This window comes from Drosophila albomicans, chromosome 2R (genome assembly GCF_009650485.2).
Source record: "Drosophila albomicans strain 15112-1751.03 chromosome 2R, ASM965048v2, whole genome shotgun sequence".
Lineage (NCBI taxonomy): Eukaryota > Metazoa > Arthropoda > Insecta > Diptera > Drosophilidae > Drosophila > Drosophila albomicans.
Window position 1 is genome coordinate 14,207,553 of NC_047631.2, and position 21,282 is coordinate 14,228,834.

Here is a 21,282-nt window from a genome sequence, read left to right on the forward strand (position 1 = left end):
TGAAATATTGGCTTGAGTTTAGATTAAATTTTCCCCAAATTATTTAAAACAAATTATTGACAAGTCGGAATTAAAATTGTCCCGACCAGGTGCTCCTTGTAAACTTATGAGTATCTAACACAGCAATTACAGAACAATTGCCATTTTACCACTTCTGATGATGTTCAAGTTCAAATACAGGAAAACAACGTCCGATACAACTTTAAACCATTTCAAACTTAATGGTCAAACTACTAGGGGCAATCTCAAGAATAGTAAGCTGTGAAACAATCGTTGATTTTAGTTGGAGCTCCCAAGCTCCCAAACATATTAAAGTCATGTCATTTCTAATATGTACAATTAATTTATTTAAAGTGTAATAATATTTTTTAAGTGGAATGCAATATATACTATACAAATTATACTTCATTTCCCTAAGAAAATAATTCATAAAATTAACGGTTCTTGACCTTAATCCGGATAGATGCATGTACCATTCTCACACCATGTATGTATGTATGTTAATAGTATTTTATTGACTGTGATTATTTGATAAACTGAAAACTTTCAAGTTTTGCTTCTGTAAAAATGTTAAAAATATATTTAAAGGAAAGTTATAAAAAAACATTCCCAAGAGTTTAAAATCGGATCCTCTTCTACATTCTTAGCTTAGCAAGCGTAATAAAAAAACATCTTAGATACAATAGCAATTTATTTATTTATTTTTTAAGTAATGCAATAGATTGATTTCTACTGCAATGATTTTAGTATAGCCTTTAAAGCAGCTGCACTCTTCTCGACCTCATCCCATCCTGGAGCGACTTTGCTGCCATTCTCGTACCACCTCGCAATATTTTTGTATTTGCCAATGTCCAGACCAATACCTTGGAATGAAGCAATGGTGGAGAGAATGGAAATGTCAGCAACGCTGAGGGAATCACCAGCCAGATACTTTTTGCCATCCAAAAAGCTTTCAAGGAAATTTAGGACCTCTTCCACCTTCTTGAATAGCTCAGGATCAAGAGGCTTCTTGTAGAACTGTGGATGGAAATAATCTGCAAGAGCCGGGTAAAGCGCCGCCACGTCAAAGTAGAGGCGTTGATTTATAACACCCCGTTTCTTAGGATCCTTGGGGTACAGAGAATCGTCCTTTCCATACTGCTCAATCAGATAGGTGAGAATGGCACGTGATTCCCATAGAACGTATCCGTTGTCGACGATCGTAGGAATGGTGTGCTGAGGATTGATCTTCACAAACTCGGGCTTTAGATGCTCCTTGGCGGCGACGCTGACTTCAATTTTATTGAATTCCAGACCAAGAGCCTTGCCAAGTAAAAGGAGGGCACCAGTCGATGCGGATTAAGGTGAATAATAAAGATCCATTGTGATGGTATAGCAAGTTGAAAGTTAACTATTGCAGTTGTGTAGAGAAATTCTTTTTATATGCTTTTTGTTTTACTGATAAGGTCAGCGCGTTTGTTATCTCAATATCGTTTCTACCCATTGAATGGAGTTTATGACTGGCACATATGTATGTATGTATAGTACTTAAGTGAAGCCTGTGCATTTCTGAAATATCATCATCGTAATCATTTATTCCAATTTTATCATTTTGAACATTTTTTCTAGAATGATCACAGCTAATTAAAGATTTATTGAACAGCTTTACTGCGTGCATTAATATAATGTGGTATCAATCATAGCAATAAAGTACTTTAATCCATATTCGAACTCATCATTCAATAAAGTTACATTTATCGACAGCCAGGAGATTATTGTCCTCGATATTTACATGTATGATACCGAGTAGAGAGTGAAGACAAGTTACTTTTGCTTGTTAGCTCAAGATCTGCCAAGTTTTTTTCTGAAGAACTTAGTTTAACAAATTCAAAGTACGAACTTATTATAAATTTCTGTGAATTAAGGACCAAGCACAAAGAATAAAGTGTCGTCAAATATAAAAGTTAAAGCTTAACAATTCAGAGTCAATAGATGTTTACAATTAGGAAAATTGAATTTGAAAGAGTAGGCTGCATAAGCGTTAGTAGAGTCCACCTCACAACATCCGCACAAGATTTCGACTGTAATGCCGCACAGTGCGGCAGGCTCCACTGAAGAAGCGATTTCCCTCGCGCCTGTGGCCAAGTGCAGCAATTTAGAAAAAAAAAAAAAATAAAATAAGAAATGCACCTTCGATATAACGCTCAAGCCACTTTCTAGGTAGTAGATAATGCTTCTAAGGTCTAACAATCATCTAGCAATCATTGACGCCTTTGTTGAGTTAAACCGCTTGTAGTTGGACCACCCAAAAGGAACTAAAAGTCGTTTAATTTTTAAGCACTGATAATAAATTTATTAACCGAATAGTATGATGCTAGTATTTAAGTAATTGTGATTCTTTGACCAGCTGTAAACATTTAAGTGAAATAAAAAAAACAGTTGTTTTATAATTGCAATGACATTTTTATTTTTCGAGTATTACAATTAACTCTGCTGTATAACTTTGAGTATAGCCTTCAAAGCGCCTGCACTCTTTTCGATCTCATCCCATCCGGGAGCCACCTTACTGCCATTCTTGTACCACTTCTCAATATTGTTGTATTGGCCAATGTCCAGACCAATACTTTGGAATGAAGCAATGGTGGAGAGAATGGAAATGTCAGCAACGGTGAGAGAATCACCAGCCAGGTATTGTTTGCCATCCAAGAAACTTTCAAGGAAATTTAGGGCCTCTTCCACCTTCTTGAATAGCTCAGGATCAAAAGGTTGCTTTTGGAATTGTGGGTGATAATAATCGGCGAGAGCCGGGTAAAGCGTTGCCACATCAAAGTAGAGTCGTTGATTCACAACACCACGTTTCTTAGCATCCTTGGGGTAAAGGGAATCATTCCTTCCATACTTGTCAATTAGATAGGTGAGAATGGCACGTGATTCCCACAGAACGTATCCGTTGTCGACGATCGTAGGTATAGTGTGCTGAGGATTTATCTTCACAAACTCAGGCTTTAGATGCTCCTTCGCGGCGACGCTGACCTCAATTTTATTGAATTCCAGTCCAAGAGCCTTGCCAATTAAAAGGAGGGCACCAGTTGATGCGGAATAAGGTGAATAATAAAGATCCATTGTGATGGTATAGCAAGTTGAAAGTTAACTGTGTTGCAATTGTGAAGAGAAATTCTTTTTATATGCTTTTTGTTTTACTGATAAGGTCAGCAATTTTATTATCTCTCAATATCGTGTCAACCCATTCAAAAGGGGTTATGACTGGCACATGTGTATGTTTGTATGTTAAGATTGTGTATTTCTGAAATATCATCATCATAATAACTCACCACGGTTTTATCACCAATAGAAAATGTCTGGAACTATCGAGGCTGAAGAAAGAGATGCACTATATATTGTGCACTTAAGTAAAGTAATCATATCAACAAATAGCTATAATCCATACAAGAATTCAGCAATGATTGTAGGAAAAACTTCCCCTTATTGTTTTGAAAATTGCCGCACTAAAAATGTAATCAACAATTATCGCAGTTTGAATTTGTCGACAGTCAGCAGCTAATGGTTATCGATATTTCCATGCAACGAATCCAGGGCTGAAGAAAAGTTGTTGAATGATAGTTGTTTACTTAAAATTTCCCGACTTTTTCCTTAAAGAGCTTTTTTGTTCAATTATAACCCAATTTCAATTTGAAATAGTGGGAGATTCCATGCTAGCTAGGTTGAAGTTAATTAGTCCACATTTTGTATTTACTTTAATTTTTATAGACCAAGACATATATTTTTTATTATTACATATTTATTTTATTTCAAATTATTACTTAAATATATTTGCATATGTACATATATTAGCAATTTATTTACCCATATAGGGGTAAAACGGTTTAAGTGTAAATTGGGGAAGCCAGGAAAGAAAAAAAAGCAAAATTTTTAACTTTATTTTAGGAATTCAACAAGTAAAGAGACCTGACCAACGAGAGCATCAGAACAACTCCATCTTTCAGGCAGCCTGCGCGTAAACAATGAAGTCTATTAGGCATCTGTCCACCTAGCCATCATTCCAGACCTATTTTAATCCATCGCAAAATGTTATGCCCAACTCGCTCAGTTACTAAAGCATAAATATCTTAATCTTCGCTTATAGATGATGAAGTGTAATTCAAAATCGTTTAATTTATTAAAACAGTTAAATAATTTATTTAAATAGTGGTATAATAGATCAATTGAATTTTACTTCAATGATTGCACGAACGTCTTCAAATCAGCCAAAACTTTCTCGACTTCATTCCATCCAGGAGCAACTTTAGTACCATTCTCGTACCACTTCACAATATTGTTGTATTTACCAATGTCAAGACCAAATGCTTTGAACGAAGAAATAGTGGACAAGATGACAATGTCGGCAACGGTGAGAGAATCTCCTGCCACATATTGGTTGCCGTCCAAGAAAGTATCAAGGAAGTTTAAGGCCTCTTCCACCTTCTTGAATAGCTCTGGATCAAGAGGCTTCTTATAGAACAATGGATAGTAATAATCTGCAAGAGCCTTGAAGAGTGTTCCCAGATCGAAATAGAGGCGTTGATTCACAAGGGCACGCTTCTTGGGGTCCTTGGGGTAAAGGGAATCGTTCCTTGCATACTTTTCAATCAGATAGGTTAGAATGGCGCGAGATTCCCACAGAGAGAATCCGTTGTCGACGAGAGTAGGAATTGTGTGCTGAGGATTAAGCTTCAAAAATCCTGGTCGTAGATGCTCCCCCGCGGCAAGGTTGACCACAATTTTATTGAATTGCAGACCAAGTGCCTTGCCTACAATAAGTATGGCACCAGTTGTTGCGGAATAGGGCGAATAATACAGATCCATTATGATGCCGGGAGTTGAAAGATAACTAACACGGTTCTATATAAAAATTGGCCTTTTATACCTTTTCTTTGACTGATTAGGTTTGCGATTTTGTTATCACTCAATAGCTTGTCCATAAAAAGTAGTGGGACAATGATAGGCACATTCAGATGTTTGTTATGATTGTGTATTTTCGGCACATCATCATTACAATGCATGAGGAATACCATTCAGATGATACTACTATTTTCAAGTGACTCACTACGGTTTCTTCGCTATTTTTTGTGCCAAGAAACACACTACTCGAGAATGCTGAACTTCGAAATACCCTACGGCCATTAACTTAAAATCATAAGTATTAAACGTACTCGTATTGCAAATGTTTGGTGTTTAAGAAATTTGGCTTCCATGGATGGTATGTATGTATGTTTATTATGTTTACCAAATTATACATCATTATATGAAGAGCTTTTTAAAGTATATGAAATTTGCATAAAAAAATGATTAGTTCTGAACTTTTGTAAGTTTCGGTCGATGGCAATAAGCTTAATTTTCGTAGTACATATACTATCATGTGATTTGATATATCAACTGTTAAATATTCTAAAGTGCTTTAACACATACTACTCACGAACTTATCAATGAATACTGAAAATCTATCGTTAATCTAATCTAATCTAATTTCAATGTCTGCCTCAAAACAGCTTTAAAGTTTTCTAGAGCTTTTTGTATTACATGTTTACCGCATTTTGTTGTGCCTAACCTAGCCCAATTACGTTATTTGTAAAAGCTTTTACGATTGAATGTGGGTAGTTTGAACACTTGTTTAATTTAAATTGAGACATACATCTAAGTTTATTATCGAGAACTGCCTTCCTTGTAAAAATAAAAGCTAAACCTCATCTACTACCTAATTACAGCAATGACGATCTTACCGTGGTGGTGCTGGAGAGCCGTGAGGGATGTTTGCTGCTGGCATCCTGCTACATGGCCCACGACATGCTGGCTCCACCTGACGAGCTGCGGAGGCTGGTGGACATGGTCTGCTCCTCCAAAAAAATCTTATAATCGGAACTGATGTGTGCCTCTACTGACAAAAACTTAACCTATTTCGTCATGCAGCTTTCAAGGAAAGACTGCAGGCTAATGCTGGCATTTTGTGTCTGTATGTCACTGTCTGTCGGCTGTCCATGCTGTAAAACTGGGTATCACGAATAGTGATCAGTGCAGGAAATGCAACGAGCCCGGGGTTAAGGAAACACTCGAGCATCTTCTCTGAAGATGCCAGCGTTATCCGACTCCGGTTGAAATACCTTAATTCGCCGTGCCACAACGATCTTCGGGACGTTTCACGGCTACCTCCTAGGATGCTGCTGATTTTTGCCAAAAATGCGTCCATATTGCGCGATTTCTGAGACGTAGATAAGCTACCGGTACAGCTACGGACCTCCACTGGTCTATGCTTCTACCCCGTACAGGGTGCAGCCGGTCCCACCTAACCTAACCTATCTAGAAAAATAAAAGCTGGACCTTCACAACATCAATCAAACATTTACTAATTTACGATTAATACCAAAGTTACCCAATAATCCGGCGTATACTTTATTCTCCCAAAAAACAATTCATTTATTTACTTTTTTAATTTGCAGTTCATTACTTTATTTGGAGAGAGCACTAGTTGAAATACACATTTCCAATATTCATTGTTCAGATAGATATTATCCAAAATTGTTAATTAAATATTTGCAGGTTACATAATGTCAAGAATTGCATAATTTTAAGAGAGACAAATTTTACTTCAATGTTTCCAGAAATTCCGACAGCTTATCCACAGTCTTTTCCACTTCATCCCATCCAGGTGCTACTCTTTTACCATTCACATACCATCTTTCAACATTTATGTATTTGCTCAAATCAATGTTAACGACTCTGAAATTGGCAATGTTTGCAAGCAAAACAATATCGGCAACAGTGAGGGAATCACCTGCCACATATTTTTGACCCTCCAGGAAAATGTTGAGGAAACTCAAGGCCTCTTCCACTTTCTTGAGTAGCTCAGGATCAGCTGGTTGCTGTTGGATCTGAGGATAATAGTAGTCTGCGAATGTTTTGAAAAGGGTTCCCAAATCAAAGTAGAGACGTTGATTTACAAGAGCACGTTTCTTAGGATCCTTCGGGTAAAGAAAGTCATCCTTTGCGTACTTCTCAACCAGATAGGTGATAATGGCTCGAGATTCCCAAACAACGAATCCGTTGTCGTTGAGAGTGGGAATGGTGTGCTGAGGATTAAGCTTCACAAATTCCGGCTTCAGTTGTTCCTGTTGGCGGACATTGACCACAATTTTTGTTAAATTCGAGGCCAAGAGCCTTTCCAGTCATAAGAATGGCAGTACTCAAGGAGGAGTAGGGTGAATAATAAAAATCCATGTTTGTTGTGATTGGTTTGCGAGCCGAACGATTTCTAATTTTGGTTCTGCAAATATGTGTACTTTTATACTTGTCGCTACACAGATAAGGCTTATTTTATCAGGCTAATTAATGCATATGATAATGCCATGGGTGATAATTTGTTCACGCTGTGAGTGAACATTTCATAATAATTCGAAACCAAATATAATTATGCATTATGCACAACTTTAATTAAGTTTATGAGCGACCCTCGATTATATTTGAAAGACTTTTTTGAATTTACGACTCTGCTAAAAGCAGTAATAAAATATATTAAATTAGTTTTATTGTTGAGGTTAGTGATAAGAAAGAACAACAATTTCTCAAGAGAATCTTCATAATCTGCTACAACTCCGAAGTTTGATGTCATGACATCACGACTGAGAACTCTGGACCATCATCATAACGCGGACACCATTTTAATTACCTGTAATTACGATTCACGAAGTTGAAGAAAAGATCACGCTTGGGCACTCACTATTTCACAACTGAATACAAATGAGTTACGTTTAGAGTTCTAAGCTTAGATCCACACTAAATAGAAGTATTTCATACGACACGTTGCTAATCGATTTATCGATAACCACTTCGAACACGGTAGCTACCAACCCGTTTCAAGGTATTTTAGTGTGGTATATACCAATTTTTGGGGAAAAAGTTTAGCGCAAAAATTCAAAAAGTTGTTAATAACAACAATCAAAGCAATTGACATCACTTCACAGATCGTTTCGGGGACAGACATTCCTTGCTAGAGACATCCCTTGAAGTTGTTTCTTAAAGAAAAGAATCTCTTGTTAACAAAGTTTAAAGATACATGAATAAATAAAATACTAGTTTGTTTATATGTTGCCTTTTTATTTTTAAATTTCTAAGGGCTCTTCATACAGATTGATCTCTTCCATTATCTCACATTTAAACTCTTCGCAGAAAATTGTTGTTAAAAGGCTAAATTCTCGTTTTTGAACCTCGAGAGTTATTTTTGTAATCGTATGATATAAGCTTTCTTTTAGTTAAGGTTCATGGTTAAGAAAAATGTAAAAAATTAGTTGAGACTAAAGGGACAGACAAGGATACATAGAAATTAAATACAAAGGTTCGAAACACAAAATGGGAATGTGCGGTAGAGTTTAGATCCGAGACCGTGTACTGCTAGATATACAATAACTGATGAGAGCTGCCAAGCTAGTTGGATCAAATTCGCTGAATCCAAGTCATCATTAAAAGACCGATGAAGCCATAATCGTTTGATGAATTTTACTTCAACGATTCTACCAATGTCTTCAAATCAGCCAAAACATTTTCGACCTCATTCCATCCGGGAGCACGCTTAGTACCCCTCTCGTACCACTTCACAATATTGTTGTATTTGCTAATGTCCAGCCCAAATGCTTTGAACGAAGAAATCGTTGACAGGATGACAATGTCAGCGACGGTTGTGGGAATCTCCTGCCACATACTGCTTGCCATCCAAGAAAGTGTCAAGGAAGTTTAAGGCCTTTTCCACCTTCTTGAATAACTCTGCATCAAGAGGCTTCTTATAGAACAATGGATAGTAATAATCTGCAAGAGCCTTGAAGAGAGTTCCCAAATCGAAGTAAAGGCGTTGATTCACAAGGGCACGTTTCTGAGGATCCTTGGGGTAAAGAGAATCATCCTTTCCGTACTTCTCGATCAGATAGGTGAGAATGGCACGAGATTCCCATAGAGAGAATCCGTTGTCGACGAACGTGGGAATAGTGTGTTGAGGATTGAGCTTTAGGAATTCTGGTGTTAGATGCTCCTTTGCGCCTAGGTTGACCTGAATCTTATTGAATTGTAGACCAAGAGCCTTTTCAACTACAAGGATGGCACCGGTCGATGAAGAATAAGGCGAATAGTAAAGATCCATTGTGATCGTAGAGAGAGTTGAAAGATAACTAATACGGTTCTATGGAGAAATGCAGCTTATATACTATTTCTTCTACTAAATTAATCAGCATTTTTTTATCTCTTGATTGCGGGATCATAAGGTTTAATGACTGGCACATCTATTTGTTTGTTATGATTGTGAATTTTTGGAAAATCATCATTATAATGTATGAGGAATTCCATTTTAAAATGATACTAATATTTCACAATTACTCAACCCGGTTTCATCGCTGGCATAGCAAGTAACAAGTAGAAATGGATTAATTGAGAGTCTTAGACTACGAAATACCTCGTGCTCATTGGCTTGCAATCGCACTTGTCACACATAACACTTATGCACACATACATACACATCAAAGCAATAAATATTTTCAAAATGTAGTAGTGTTAATGTAGTTGTTTTCCAATTTATATAAAGATGATATTTTAGGAAATAGCTATGTTATATATCATTAAATTCAAAAATTTTAAAATTATTATTTTCCATTCCATCCAAAACTTCTTTTTAATAATGATAAGTAGTGGGAACTATTTAAATATGGTGTGCCTTGCTCATGCACCCACGTACATGTGTAGATAGAGAAAAAAGCACCACGCCAAATCTTCTTCGCTTGTGATACTGATCAAGAATACATACATATATACATATATATATAATTTATATATAATACCCTACTAGCCTACATGTGGCAGGTATAGAAATGGTTCTCGTAATTATGCACAAATGATATATACTTATCAGAGCACTAAAGTGCTCTACATATACACGAACTGATTAATAAATGCAGGTAAAGAGACCATTTTAATCTAGCTTTCAAGCTTTTTACTATGAATGGTTCATTACGAAAAACTTTAAGTTTAAAATATTCGAGCTTTCAACGTTTAACAAACGTAAGACTTTAAATATTGCTATCTTGCTGAAACTGTGATCAAGATCGTCAGTATTTCTCAAAAAATAAAAATACGCCTGATTATCATTTTAATAAATGTGTGCTTGAACTTCTAGAATCTATACAAATATATTATATAACATATAAAAATATCTCATTATGAATGCACGTAATATTTATTTATTATAATATTTAAAGAATTGTACAATCAATCGGTTGCATTTTCCTGAAATGATTTAAACAACGCCTTCAAATTAGCCGCACCCTCTTCGACCTCATTCCATGCAGGAGCAACATTGCCGGCATTCTCGTACCAGTTTACAACATTGTCATGGTTACTAATATCAAGACCAAGAGCTTGGAATGATGAAATAGTGGAGAGGCTGACAATATCCGCAACGGTGAATGAATCACCTGCCAAGTATTGTTTACCCTCTAAGAATTTGTCAAGGAAATTCAAAGCCTCTTCCACCTTTTTGAATAGCTGAGGATCACCTGGTTGATTTTGGAACTGTGGATAATAATACTCTGCGAGAGCCTTGAAGAGTGTTCCCAAATCGAAGTACAGTCGTTGATTCACAACAGCACGTTTTTGAGGGTCTTTCGGATAAAGGGAATCATCCTTTCCGTACTTCTCAACCAGATAGGTGATAATGGCGCGAGTTTCCCACAGTGCGAATCCGTTGTCGACGATAGTTGGTATGGTGTGTTGAGGATTGAGTTTTAAAAATTCTGGCGTTAGATTCTCCTTCGCAGCAAGATTGACCTGAATTTTGTTGAATTCCAGACCAAAAGCAGCGGTGATCATAATGATGGCACCAGTCGTTGGAGAATAAGGTGAATAATAAAGATCCATCCTGACGGTAGTGAGTGTTGATAGGTAACTATTGAGGTTCTGCACAGATATTGTGTTTATATAGTTTTTGCATTAGTGATTAAGTCAATGCGTTTGTTTTCTATCAATGTTGTAGAGGGATATGGACACGTAATTCTTTTTGTTATGATTGTGTATTGTATTTCCGAAATATCATCATTACCACACATGAGGAATACAATTTTCAAATGGTGGTCCTATTTCATAATTACTCCGTACAGTTGCCTCGCTATTTAACAAATGGTTTGATAACGTTAGCAGCTTAACAACTTGAAGCACAAATATATATTGTCCTCCCACGCATTACTATCGGATAAGATAAGTCCTCTTATCTTTAAACCAATTTGTCAATGAACGCAAATAAATAGCCGCATAATCTACTTCATTTCTGTTGTCGATTGTTGTCTTCTAAAAAGCTTTAAAGTTTATTTGAGCTTTATAAATTTAATGTTTAACAAACTGTCGCCAAGTAATCCGATTCTTATTATTTTCAAAATTATACACATGTACATATGTGCGCAGAATGCATTTGTTTAATTTTTATATTGATACTCACTATCCGCAGGGTAGAAAGGAATTATTAACAGACAGAAGGAAGCATTTCAAACCCCAAGTATACTAATTGTATTCTTCAACAGCTTTAACAACCTACATATGTGGTATATCTTTGAAACATTTTCTGCTTATGACGTTTTTCATATAAATGTTTAACATTATGGAAATTCGCAGTCAAAGCTCCTTCGACCGTTGGTTTCTTACTTCTTTCGTTTAAGTGAAGGTCGAATGAAGATTCGTTTAGTTAACTGACCTCAAACAGCATGTGAAGATGTGGAGTTTAGGAATCCCCTATCAGACTAACTTACTCACATAATCAAGTTTATGTCTGTTTAATGGATAAAGTGAAGAAAATATTATAGGCTGACATAAAAGAATAACGAGTGTATTCTCGTTAGTTGATCGTCTTAAAAAATCAATTTTAAATTCAATCAATTCAATTTTAGAGGGTTAAGAGTATTTGTTGACTTAAATAATTCGAGGAATCAAAGTTTCCATGGTCGTTTTGATCTCATTCTAGCGACAAGCAGCTAACATTGTCGTACCATCTCATACATGCTCAAATCAATATATTAAAATTAAATAGAAGAAATATTTATGAGCAGGGCATTATTGGCAAAAGTAAACGTATCATCTGCCACAAAATAAAAAAAAACTTTTCTTGGTTATGCCAAAATGGTGGAAATTCAAAATTATTATACCAAACTTTATTAAATATCATTTTTTTTTTTTATTGCAATTAAATAATTTATTTACGGACTAGTACAATAAGTATACTAAGTTTTACTTCAGTGATTCCACCAATTTCTTCAAAGCAGCCACAGTATTCTCAAGCTCTTCCCATGCAGGAGTCACTTTGCTACCATTCTCGAACCACTTGGCAACATTGCTGTATTTGCTAATGTCTAGACCGACGGCTTGGAATGAAGCAAGGGTGGAGAGGATGGCAATGTCAGCAACGGTGAGAGAATCACCTGCCAGGTACTCTTGGCCCTCCAAAAAACTATTAAGGAAACTTAGGGCCTCCTCTACCTTCTTGAATAGCTCGGGATCAGCTTCTTTCTTTTGGAACTGTGGATAGTAATACTCTGCGAGAGCCTTGAAGAGTGTTCCCAAATCAAAGTAGAGGCGTTGATTCACAACAGCACGTCTTTGAGGGTCCTTAGGATAAAGGGAATCATCCTTTGCATACTTCTCGATCAGATAGGTGAGAATGGCACGAGATTCCCACAGAGAGAATCCGTTGTCGACGATTGTAGGAATGGTGTGCTGAGGATTCAGTTTCACAAATTCCGGCTTTAGCTGTTCCTTCTCCTGGGTATTGACCGTAATTTTATTAAACTCCACACCAACAACCTTGCCAACTAAAAGAATGGCACCAGTCGATGAAGAGTAAGGCGCATAATAAAGATCCATTGTGATGGTATTGAAAGTTGAAAAATAACTACTTCGGTTCTGTAGGGAAGTACGGTTTATATACCTTTCGCTTCACTGATAAGGTGTGTTCGTTTGTTATCTTCTAAATATTGTTTTCATACACTTGTATGTCATTAGGGGATAATGACTGGCACATATACATAGTAGGTTTGTTATGATTGTGAATTTTTGAAATATCATCATTAGAATACATTAAGAATAAATTGACTATGCTAGTAGTATTTCATAATTATTTACCGCAGTTTCGACGCTATAAAATAATTCTAGAAGGTTCAACCTAAATAAATACGTGTTCAATATATTTTGCACCCACATACATATGTATTTATATTTATCAACCTCTAATCTAGTAAAGATCATTAACGCATGCAGGTTATCTAAGTCTATTTTAAGGTATTATAGCGGCGCTTTAATAAAAGTACAGTTTAGAAACAGTTTAATATGTTATTTTTAGAATTCACATGCTATGAAGGGTTTATGTTACAGTGTGGCAAGGGCTTAAAAATTTACTAGATTTTATTTCCAATTTAGTGAAACATGTTTAATATATAATAATAATGACAGTTTGTCGAAATCGATCTGAGACAATTTCATAAGTAATCTTTTATAATTTATTAAATAACAAGAGTGTGAGCGCTTTAAGGCGTGCGTGAATGTTCACAACCTATCCCAATATTATTGACTTTGTGCAAGGGTAGAATGAATCACGTCAGTCAGCTTTTGTGGGCAACGAAAACATACTTGCTATCATCTTTAACCACTTGTATATGTTAGCTGGAATATTTAAATGTTGTATAGAGTACAAAATTTACAAGAAAGACCAATAGAAAATCGTTTTGTGTGTAAATAATTTATTTAAAGAGTATTTAATTGTTTTAAAAAGGGTTTTTTAATATATATTATTTTACTTTCTTGCTTCAATGACTGCCTTGAAAGTATCAACGGTATTTTCAACCTCTTCCCATCCAGGTGCTTCTTTTCTACCATTCTCATACCATCTTACAATATTTGTGTATTTGCTATAGTCTACATTAATGACTTTTAAATTGGCCACGGTTGCGAGGATAGCAATATCGGCAACAGTGAAGGAATCACCTGCCACATATTTTTCACCCTCGAGGAAAATGTTGAGGAACTCTAGGGCAGCTTCTACCTTCTTGAATAGCTCAGGATCTTCTGGTTTCTTTTGGATTTGTTGATAAAAGTACTCCAGGAAGGATTTATAAAGCTTTCCCATATCGAAGTAGAGGCGTTGATTTACAAGAGCACGTTTCTGAGGATCCTTCGGGTAAAGAGAATCATCCTTTCCGTACTGTTCAACCAGATAGGTGAGAATGGCTCGAGATTCCCAAACAACGAAACCGTTATCGTTGAGAGTGGGAATGGTGTGCTGTGGATTGAGCTTCACGAATTCTGGCTTCAGTTGTTCCTGCTGGTGAACGTTGACATGAATTTTATTGATTTCGAGACCAAGAGCCTTTCCAATCATAAGGATAGCAGCACCCATAGAAGAGTAAGGTGAATAATAAAAATCCATGTTTGTTGCGATGGGTTGCCGAGCTAAAAGTTTACTAATTTGATTCAGCAAAAAGGTTTACTTTTATACGTGTCGCTACACAGATAAGGTGTTTATTATCATGCTCCTCAAACATACGATAAGATTGCGAATACAGGTATATTATGATAATTATTTTTGGGAAAGTTTGTGATATTTCATGATAACTCACCTTTTGTTAAAAAAAGCAAAAGCACCATGGGTATTTACAGTCGAGCTCCCTCAACGGTTGCTTTCTTATGGTTTAAGTGTGGGTCGAATGAAGATCCGTTTACTTAACCGACCTCATACAGAATGTGAAAATATGGCGTATAGGAAGGAATATTCAAACGGTCTAACTTACCCACATGCTTCTGCTCATTACTTTAATTAAATGCTATGGTCAATATATTCTGTAGAGTTATGATTAATGATCAAGCCGTTTACTGTTTGATGGACAAGGAAAAGAGAATATTCTAAGTTGAGTAGTCTCAGAATAAACTCTTATAGTTAAAATAATAATAATAAATAAAAATTTGAAAACATTTCATTAAAAAAAATCAAGCAATGTATTTTTAGAGGGTTTGCTTTCCAAATTGGTTCTGTACAAATGGTGGAAATTCAAAATTATTCTTTCAAACCTTCTTAAATATCAGTTTATTTTTTATTTTTTAAATTGCAATTAAATAATTTATTTAAGGACTAGTATAAGGAGTATGCTGAGTTTTATTTCAGTGATTCCATCAATTTCTTCGAAGCAGCCACAGTATTCTCGATCTCATCCCATGCAGGAGTTACGTTGCTACCATTCTCGTACCACTTGGCAACATTGCTGTATTTGCTAATGTCTAGACCGACGGCTTGGAAGAAAGCAAGGGTGGAGAGGATGGCAATGTCAGCAACGGTGAGAGAATCACCTGCCAGGTACTGTTGGCCCTCCAAAAAACTATTAAGGAAACTTAGGGCCTCCTCTACCTTCTTGAATAGCTCGGGATCAGCTTCTTTCTTTTGGAACTGTGGATAGTAATACTCTGCGAGAGCCTTGTGTAGTGTTCCCAAATCAAAGTAGAGTCGTTGATTCACAACCGCGCGTTTCTGGGCGTCCTTAGGGTAAAGGGAATCATCCTTTGCATACTTCTCGATCAGATAGGTGAGAATGACACGAGATTCCCACAGAGAGAATCCGTTGTCGACGATTGTAGGAATGGTGTGCTGAGGATTCAGCTTCACAAACTCAGGCTTTAGCTGTTCCTTTGCCTGGATATTGATCGGAATTTTATTAATTTCCACACCAAAAACCTTGCCAAGTAAAAGAATGGCACCAGTCGATGAAGCGTAAGGCGAATAATAAAGATCCATTGTGATAGTGCTACAAGTTTAGAAATAACTACTTCGGCTCTGTAGGGAAGTACGGTTTATATACCTTTCACTTCACTGATGGTATGTTCGTTTGTTATCTTCTCTGTATTTTTTTTTCATGCACTTGTATGTCATTAAGGGGTAATGCCTGGCACATAACTTTCTATATGTATATTATGATAATTATTTTTGGGAAAGTTTGTGATATTTGATAAAAATTCACCTTTGGTTAAAAAAAAATAAACAGCTGGCCTGCATTATCACGACCACATAAATAAATACTATTTGGACACACTATTTTTATTAAAATTGATAAGATCTTCACTTAATCAAGTATTTATTACCCCAGCATTTGATAGGTTAATTGATTTCCATATTGATCAGCTATTAAACGTTTGTTTGTTTTTGCTTACATTGTAATTTAAATTTTAAATTTGCGATAGCAATGTGCCACAAGCTTATCGGTCGTTTCTATCGTCAACAAATAATAAATATCGATAACAAACATAATATATTCTGCCGATTTTAATATTGCTGGCGTCGGTCACACTGACAAAGACTAATAATTCCATTTTGCCGCATTCGCGTTTTACGTTCTTCATTTTTAGCATTTTAACTCGCATATCATCCTGCTTCTATGAAAATGGAAGACGGCCACATGGGGGAAAAATGTGCATCTTTGGAACATGCCTCGCCGGATCAGCAAAGACAGTTTATTTGCGGTGTAATCGAAGGCTTTTATGGTCGACCCTGGACAACTGAGCAACGAAAAGATTTGTTTCGCAAATTAAAAAAAATGGGCATGGACTCGTATATGTATGCTCCGAAAGATGATTACAAGCACAGAGCCTACTGGCGAGAACTGTATACGGTCGAAGAAGCAGATCACTTATCAAGTATTTATCTTGTTATCTTTTGTACTTTTTTGTTTTTCGTGTAAATTGAGTTTGCAAATTGTAATTATTTTTGCAGGTCTGATTTCGGCTGCCAAAGAGGCGGGTATTGTGTTTTATTATGCGCTATCGCCAGGTCTGGACATGACTTATAGCAGTCAGAAGGAGATTGCAACGCTTAAACGCAAACTGGACCAAGTGTCACAATTCGGCTGTGAAGCATACGCTTTACTATTTGATGATATTGAATCGGAGTTGTCGAAAGCCGACAAAGAAGTGTTTCAAACATTCGCCAACGCCCAAGTGTCGGTTACCAATGACATCTTTACGCATTTAAGTGGTCCAAAGTTCCTCTTTTGCCCCACCCAATACTGTGCGTCACGTGCTGTGCCTAGCGTCGTCGATTCTGAATACTTGAACACATTGGGCTCCAAGCTAAACAATGATATTGACATTCTCTGGACTGGCGACAAAGTGATATCCAAGATTATAACAATCGAATCGGTACGAGAAATAACTGAGATTCTACGGCGCCCGCCGGTCATCTGGGATAATTTGCATGCCAACGATTATGATCAAAAGCGTGTATTTCTGGGTCCTTACTCGGGTCGTTCGCCAGAGCTAATACCGCATCTGCGCGGCGTCATGACTAACCCCAATTGTGAGTTTTATGGCAATTTTGTGGCAATTCATACGTTGGCATTCTGGTCACGCTGCAGCATTGACTCCAAGATGGATAGCTCGCTGAGTGCGGATATCAAGCTGGAAACGGAGAACGAAGACGATTTACCGGTTGAGTGCATCTCCAAGAACGTATATCATCCGCGTCTAGCTCTAAAGTATACTAGAAACTACATTTATTTTGTAAACCTAATTAATATCTTCTTTACGTATTTAGAAATGCCATTAGCGAATGGCTGCCGGAGTTCTTTGTGGAAAAGGAAGCCTGGGGACCCATTGCAAAACCGCAACCTCAAGTGGAAATGGTGATGCCTATTATACCTATCATACCGTCGATTAACACCTGCATGAGTCTGACAACAACCACAACAACGTCCACAAACACGCGCACAGTGCCCGAAGTGAACACCACGCAGTTGCAAGCTCTTGCAGATGTGTGCAGCACCGTTAGCTCAACGCTAACACCCATATCTAATCCCGTGATGAACTCCCTAGTTTCGCCAACTAAAGTTGTAACCAACGATGAGATTATAAATCCCATACCAACAACAGTTGCGTCTAATATTGAGCTGCCCGAGAAAATTCCCATTTCAATTGTGCCAGTGCCCATTATGGAGGCTAAAGGAGTTGAAGAGTCTATTGAGCTGAGTTGCGATCTTTTTGATCCGCTGGCAAAGAGCACTGAGGCTGTCATCGAGGCTAGCAGCAAGTTGGACGGCTCGCCTGTTGTAGAAGATATTCCCATAGATGAAAAGCGAGACCAAGTGAATAATTTGAGCGTGGAAACAATGTTGGATGAAAGCAGTCTGAGTCCATTGAGCGCAGGCGTCAATGAGCCCATGGAATGCAGCAGCATTAATTCGCAGATATCGCCTAAAGAAGCCACCAAACTGGTTGCAGATGACGTAATCATGGAAGACTCGACTAACGATGTTAACGTAAGCTGGTCGTTAAGATACAATTGGTATATCGAAACTAATTTCACTTCGTTACAGAGCATGCACGTAGAAAGTCCTTCTTCGTCACCTGTATCGACTGCTGAGATGCATGAGGAAGACGAGCTGGACGCCAAGTAAGCATTGTATTTAATACCAAAGCTTTGTTCACTGATATTTACGTTTGCAGATCTTCCCGACTGAGGATAAATGCAGATGATTTAAGTCTGCTCTGTGATCTATTTTATTTACCCTTTGAGCATGGCATACGTGGCCTGAAATTGCTCAATGAGTTTCAATGGATAAAAGTGAATGCAAATGTAATGCTACAGGATCGTGCTTCGGGCAGTGGTGGTGATGCTGCCAAATCCATGAAACCGGAGGTTAGCGAATGGTTACAGCGCAGCGAGGTGTTTTCAAAACTTTGCGCTGGGGTTCAAGAGCTACTGGTGAAAATCGCCGACTGTGACAACAAGGAAATCAGCCATGATCTGTACTCATATGTGTGGGACATCTCGGGGGCATTGTCGCTGCTAAATTGCTACGTCAAGTGGCTAGCGTTGGGACACTTCCCGCAGAATACAGCCTCATACACTGAGGGCAGTTATACGTGTAAGTGCACTGCAAGTTTGAATTGTACTTTGAAAAATTGCTTACACTATTTGCTTGCAGGGTTTAGCAAAGGCTGGAAAGAGGCTTTCATGTCTGGAGATCAGGAACCGTGGGTATTTCGTGGCGGACTCACAGCTGACTTGCAACGCCTAATGCCCGTCGATTCGGGCAATGATTTGTTTGTTTACAAGTTACCTGAACAGCCCACTGCCAATTATTATCAATTGAGGCCCTATTGCAATACGGATGAAACTCAGATTTACAAGATCTGTACGCGCACCTATATGCAATGGCAGAGCAAAGAAGATGATGATGAGATTCTGCTACCCGCTGACTTGGCGGACATTGTAGCCGATGGTGTTGTGGGAGCTCATTTAACGCTGCATCCAGAGTTTTGTGTGGTTGCCTACGACAATTCGAATGCTTTGGTTGGCTATGCCTGCGGTGCCTTGGATGTGAATGTCTTTCAACGCAATATGGATATTTGTTGGCTGGCCGAACTACGTGAGAAGTATCCCAAAACACTGCTGGAAACTGACGGTGATGTAGGCACAAATCCACATAAACTAGTGGCACAATTTGTGGAAGCATTTCACAGTAGTCCAGCAGCGTGTCCCACAGAGGTTAGCGGTTCTTTCCCGGCGGTGATTAGCGCCGCCACCCTTAAGGAAGCAGAGCAGCGGGATAATGGCCTCGCCAAAAGACTGTTAACAGTCTTACTGGCCGCTTTGCGGGCCAATGGTTGTTTTGGTGTGCACGTCTGCATTCCCGAAAATGATGGGGAGCAGCTGAGTTTTTACACACGGATTGGCTTTATTGAGATTTATCGAAACGAGAGCAGTAAGTGCATTTATTTGGGACGACGCTTTTAGCAGTCGGGACTAAGATTATGCATTGTTGTGCTCAGAAAGTGCTGCTTGATTCTTTAAGCAACACTCGAAGAGCTTCTCAACCAGCCGGTAAACGGTCACCAATTTATCACTGCCTATGCTGCTTATCTTGATTTTGATTTTAATCTTGATCTACATGGTTTCCTTATTATTTAATCGGTTCGACATACTTAACCTGCTGACTGTATGTGTGAATGTTTTTGTATGTGCATTACTAATAATTAGGTGTCTCATTGGTAACATCCATTTATTGTATTATCGTGTATCTCCTCCTATTTTTGTATAACGCGTAGTATTGACCAAACAGTCCTGCGTACCCATGAATGCGTATGCCGACTGTCGATTCTCTAGCATTTTAAACTTAAGTAATGAACGTACTATTTAGTTTCTCTTTGCGCCATAAGCAATAAAACATGACTAAATATTGAATAATATTATCAACTATTATTGTTCTCTAAACGGGATTGTTTGCTTAGATCATAGAACCATACGGTATTGACGCCATCCTCGATGATGCGTTGCGGCTCCAGCTGCGGCAATGGGAAACGACAGGCAATGATCTTGGCATTGTGTGGACACTCGGCAATCAATTTGTGCTCCAGATCCTGCATCATTTGCTCAACACCAAAGATAACCACATAGTTGTACTCCTTAATATTAAATTTCCAGAGATCGCGGCGAAAAAAGCGGGATTGCTTGCCAACGCCGTAGCGTATTGCGGCTAGCCTGGAGTAGTAGACCAGCCAGGGATTTAGTTCAACTCCATCGGTTTTCAGGGCTTTCACATGCTGTGCCGCCGCTAGAAAAGATTACATAAGTGCATACTAGTCGGTGCGTGATGGAGTATGACAACTAACCGACAACAATGCGTCCGTCTCCCGATCCAATATCAAGTAGTTTACCGGTGGCATTTTTGGGGAGGAAATTGAGCACGTTTTGTATTTGTTCTGTTGTTGCCGGCACATATGGAAGACAGAATTTGCGAAATGCCGGAGCCACAAACGAAGCACAAACAATAGATAGTCCAAGGCCAACGCCGCCAGTAACTCCAATCAGAACTTTGCCACCTGTTGACATACCCTTTTTAGGTACAGTTTTATGATCACTTTCATTTAACACTTCCATTGCAAATATTTATGTATTTGTTTTGATAAATTCATATAAGAATTCTTTTACTCGCATAACAAAACACAGCTGATCGCCGTTGTACATATGATTGCAACTAACTGGTAGCAATCGGTTTAAATCGATACACTAATAAATATTATGATTAATTGTCATACAATTTAAATCTTTTAATAAAAATCAAATTTAGTAATAAATATTAAACATTTCATATTATTTAAAAACTGTCAAGTTTTTAATCAAAATATCATTCGATATTTATCGATATTATTAAAAAAAATATTTGGGTGTGTACACACTTATCGTAAAATATTTATCGG

The 21,282-nt window shown here is 37.6% G+C and overlaps 8 protein-coding genes and 2 pseudogenes across 8 annotated transcripts; 1 reads left to right on the plus strand and 9 right to left on the minus strand.

The window, feature by feature from the left end:
- Window positions 1-680: 680 nt before the first annotated feature.
- On the minus strand, window positions 681-1,362 carry LOC117576185 (glutathione S-transferase 1-1-like; annotated as a pseudogene).
- A 1,026-nt stretch (window positions 1,363-2,388) lies between these two features.
- LOC117574732 (glutathione S-transferase 1-1-like) lies at window positions 2,389-3,120 on the minus strand. Its single transcript, XM_034258662.2, has one exon. It carries the CDS (start codon window positions 3,100-3,102, stop codon window positions 2,464-2,466), a length of 639 nt encoding a protein of 212 aa, XP_034114553.2. The 5' UTR covers window positions 3,103-3,120; the 3' UTR covers window positions 2,389-2,463.
- A 1,078-nt stretch (window positions 3,121-4,198) lies between these two features.
- LOC117574232 (glutathione S-transferase 1-1-like) lies at window positions 4,199-4,856 on the minus strand. The gene has a single exon (XM_034257942.2). It carries the CDS (start codon window positions 4,840-4,842, stop codon window positions 4,210-4,212), a length of 633 nt encoding a protein of 210 aa, XP_034113833.1. The 5' UTR covers window positions 4,843-4,856; the 3' UTR covers window positions 4,199-4,209.
- Window positions 4,857-6,469: 1,613 nt separating this feature from the next.
- Window positions 6,470-9,174, minus strand: LOC117574259 (uncharacterized; annotated as a pseudogene).
- A 1,101-nt stretch (window positions 9,175-10,275) lies between these two features.
- Window positions 10,276-10,956, minus strand: LOC117573408 (glutathione S-transferase 1-1-like). The gene has a single exon (XM_034256610.2). The coding sequence runs from the start codon at window positions 10,921-10,923 to the stop codon at window positions 10,276-10,278; it is 648 nt and encodes a 215-aa protein (XP_034112501.1). The 5' UTR covers window positions 10,924-10,956.
- Window positions 10,957-12,237: 1,281 nt separating this feature from the next.
- LOC117576000 (glutathione S-transferase 1-1-like) lies at window positions 12,238-12,912 on the minus strand. Its single transcript, XM_034260503.2, has one exon. It carries the CDS (start codon window positions 12,910-12,912, stop codon window positions 12,280-12,282), a length of 633 nt encoding a protein of 210 aa, XP_034116394.2. The 3' UTR covers window positions 12,238-12,279.
- Window positions 12,913-13,777: 865 nt separating this feature from the next.
- LOC117574492 (glutathione S-transferase D4-like) lies at window positions 13,778-14,489 on the minus strand. Its single transcript, XM_034258329.2, has one exon. The coding sequence runs from the start codon at window positions 14,468-14,470 to the stop codon at window positions 13,838-13,840; it is 633 nt and encodes a 210-aa protein (XP_034114220.1). The 5' UTR covers window positions 14,471-14,489; the 3' UTR covers window positions 13,778-13,837.
- A 704-nt stretch (window positions 14,490-15,193) lies between these two features.
- LOC117574625 (glutathione S-transferase 1-1-like) lies at window positions 15,194-15,838 on the minus strand. Its single transcript, XM_034258515.2, has one exon. It carries the CDS (start codon window positions 15,824-15,826, stop codon window positions 15,194-15,196), a length of 633 nt encoding a protein of 210 aa, XP_034114406.2. The 5' UTR covers window positions 15,827-15,838.
- Window positions 15,839-16,187: 349 nt separating this feature from the next.
- On the plus strand, window positions 16,188-19,819 carry LOC117574953 (protein O-GlcNAcase). Its single transcript, XM_034259010.2, has 6 exons — window positions 16,188-16,722; window positions 16,799-17,558; window positions 17,618-18,338; window positions 18,396-18,472; window positions 18,526-18,947; window positions 19,008-19,819. Exons 1-6 carry the CDS (start codon window positions 16,464-16,466, stop codon window positions 19,817-19,819), a joined length of 3,051 nt encoding a protein of 1,016 aa, XP_034114901.1. The 5' UTR covers window positions 16,188-16,463.
- Window positions 19,820-20,254: 435 nt separating this feature from the next.
- On the minus strand, window positions 20,255-21,165 carry LOC117574954 (ATP synthase subunit C lysine N-methyltransferase). The gene is made up of 2 exons (XM_034259011.2): window positions 20,695-21,165; window positions 20,255-20,636 (listed from the first exon to the last, which is right to left on the minus strand). Exons 1-2 carry the CDS (start codon window positions 20,960-20,962, stop codon window positions 20,275-20,277), a joined length of 630 nt encoding a protein of 209 aa, XP_034114902.1. The 5' UTR covers window positions 20,963-21,165; the 3' UTR covers window positions 20,255-20,274.
- Window positions 21,166-21,282: the final 117 nt, after the last annotated feature.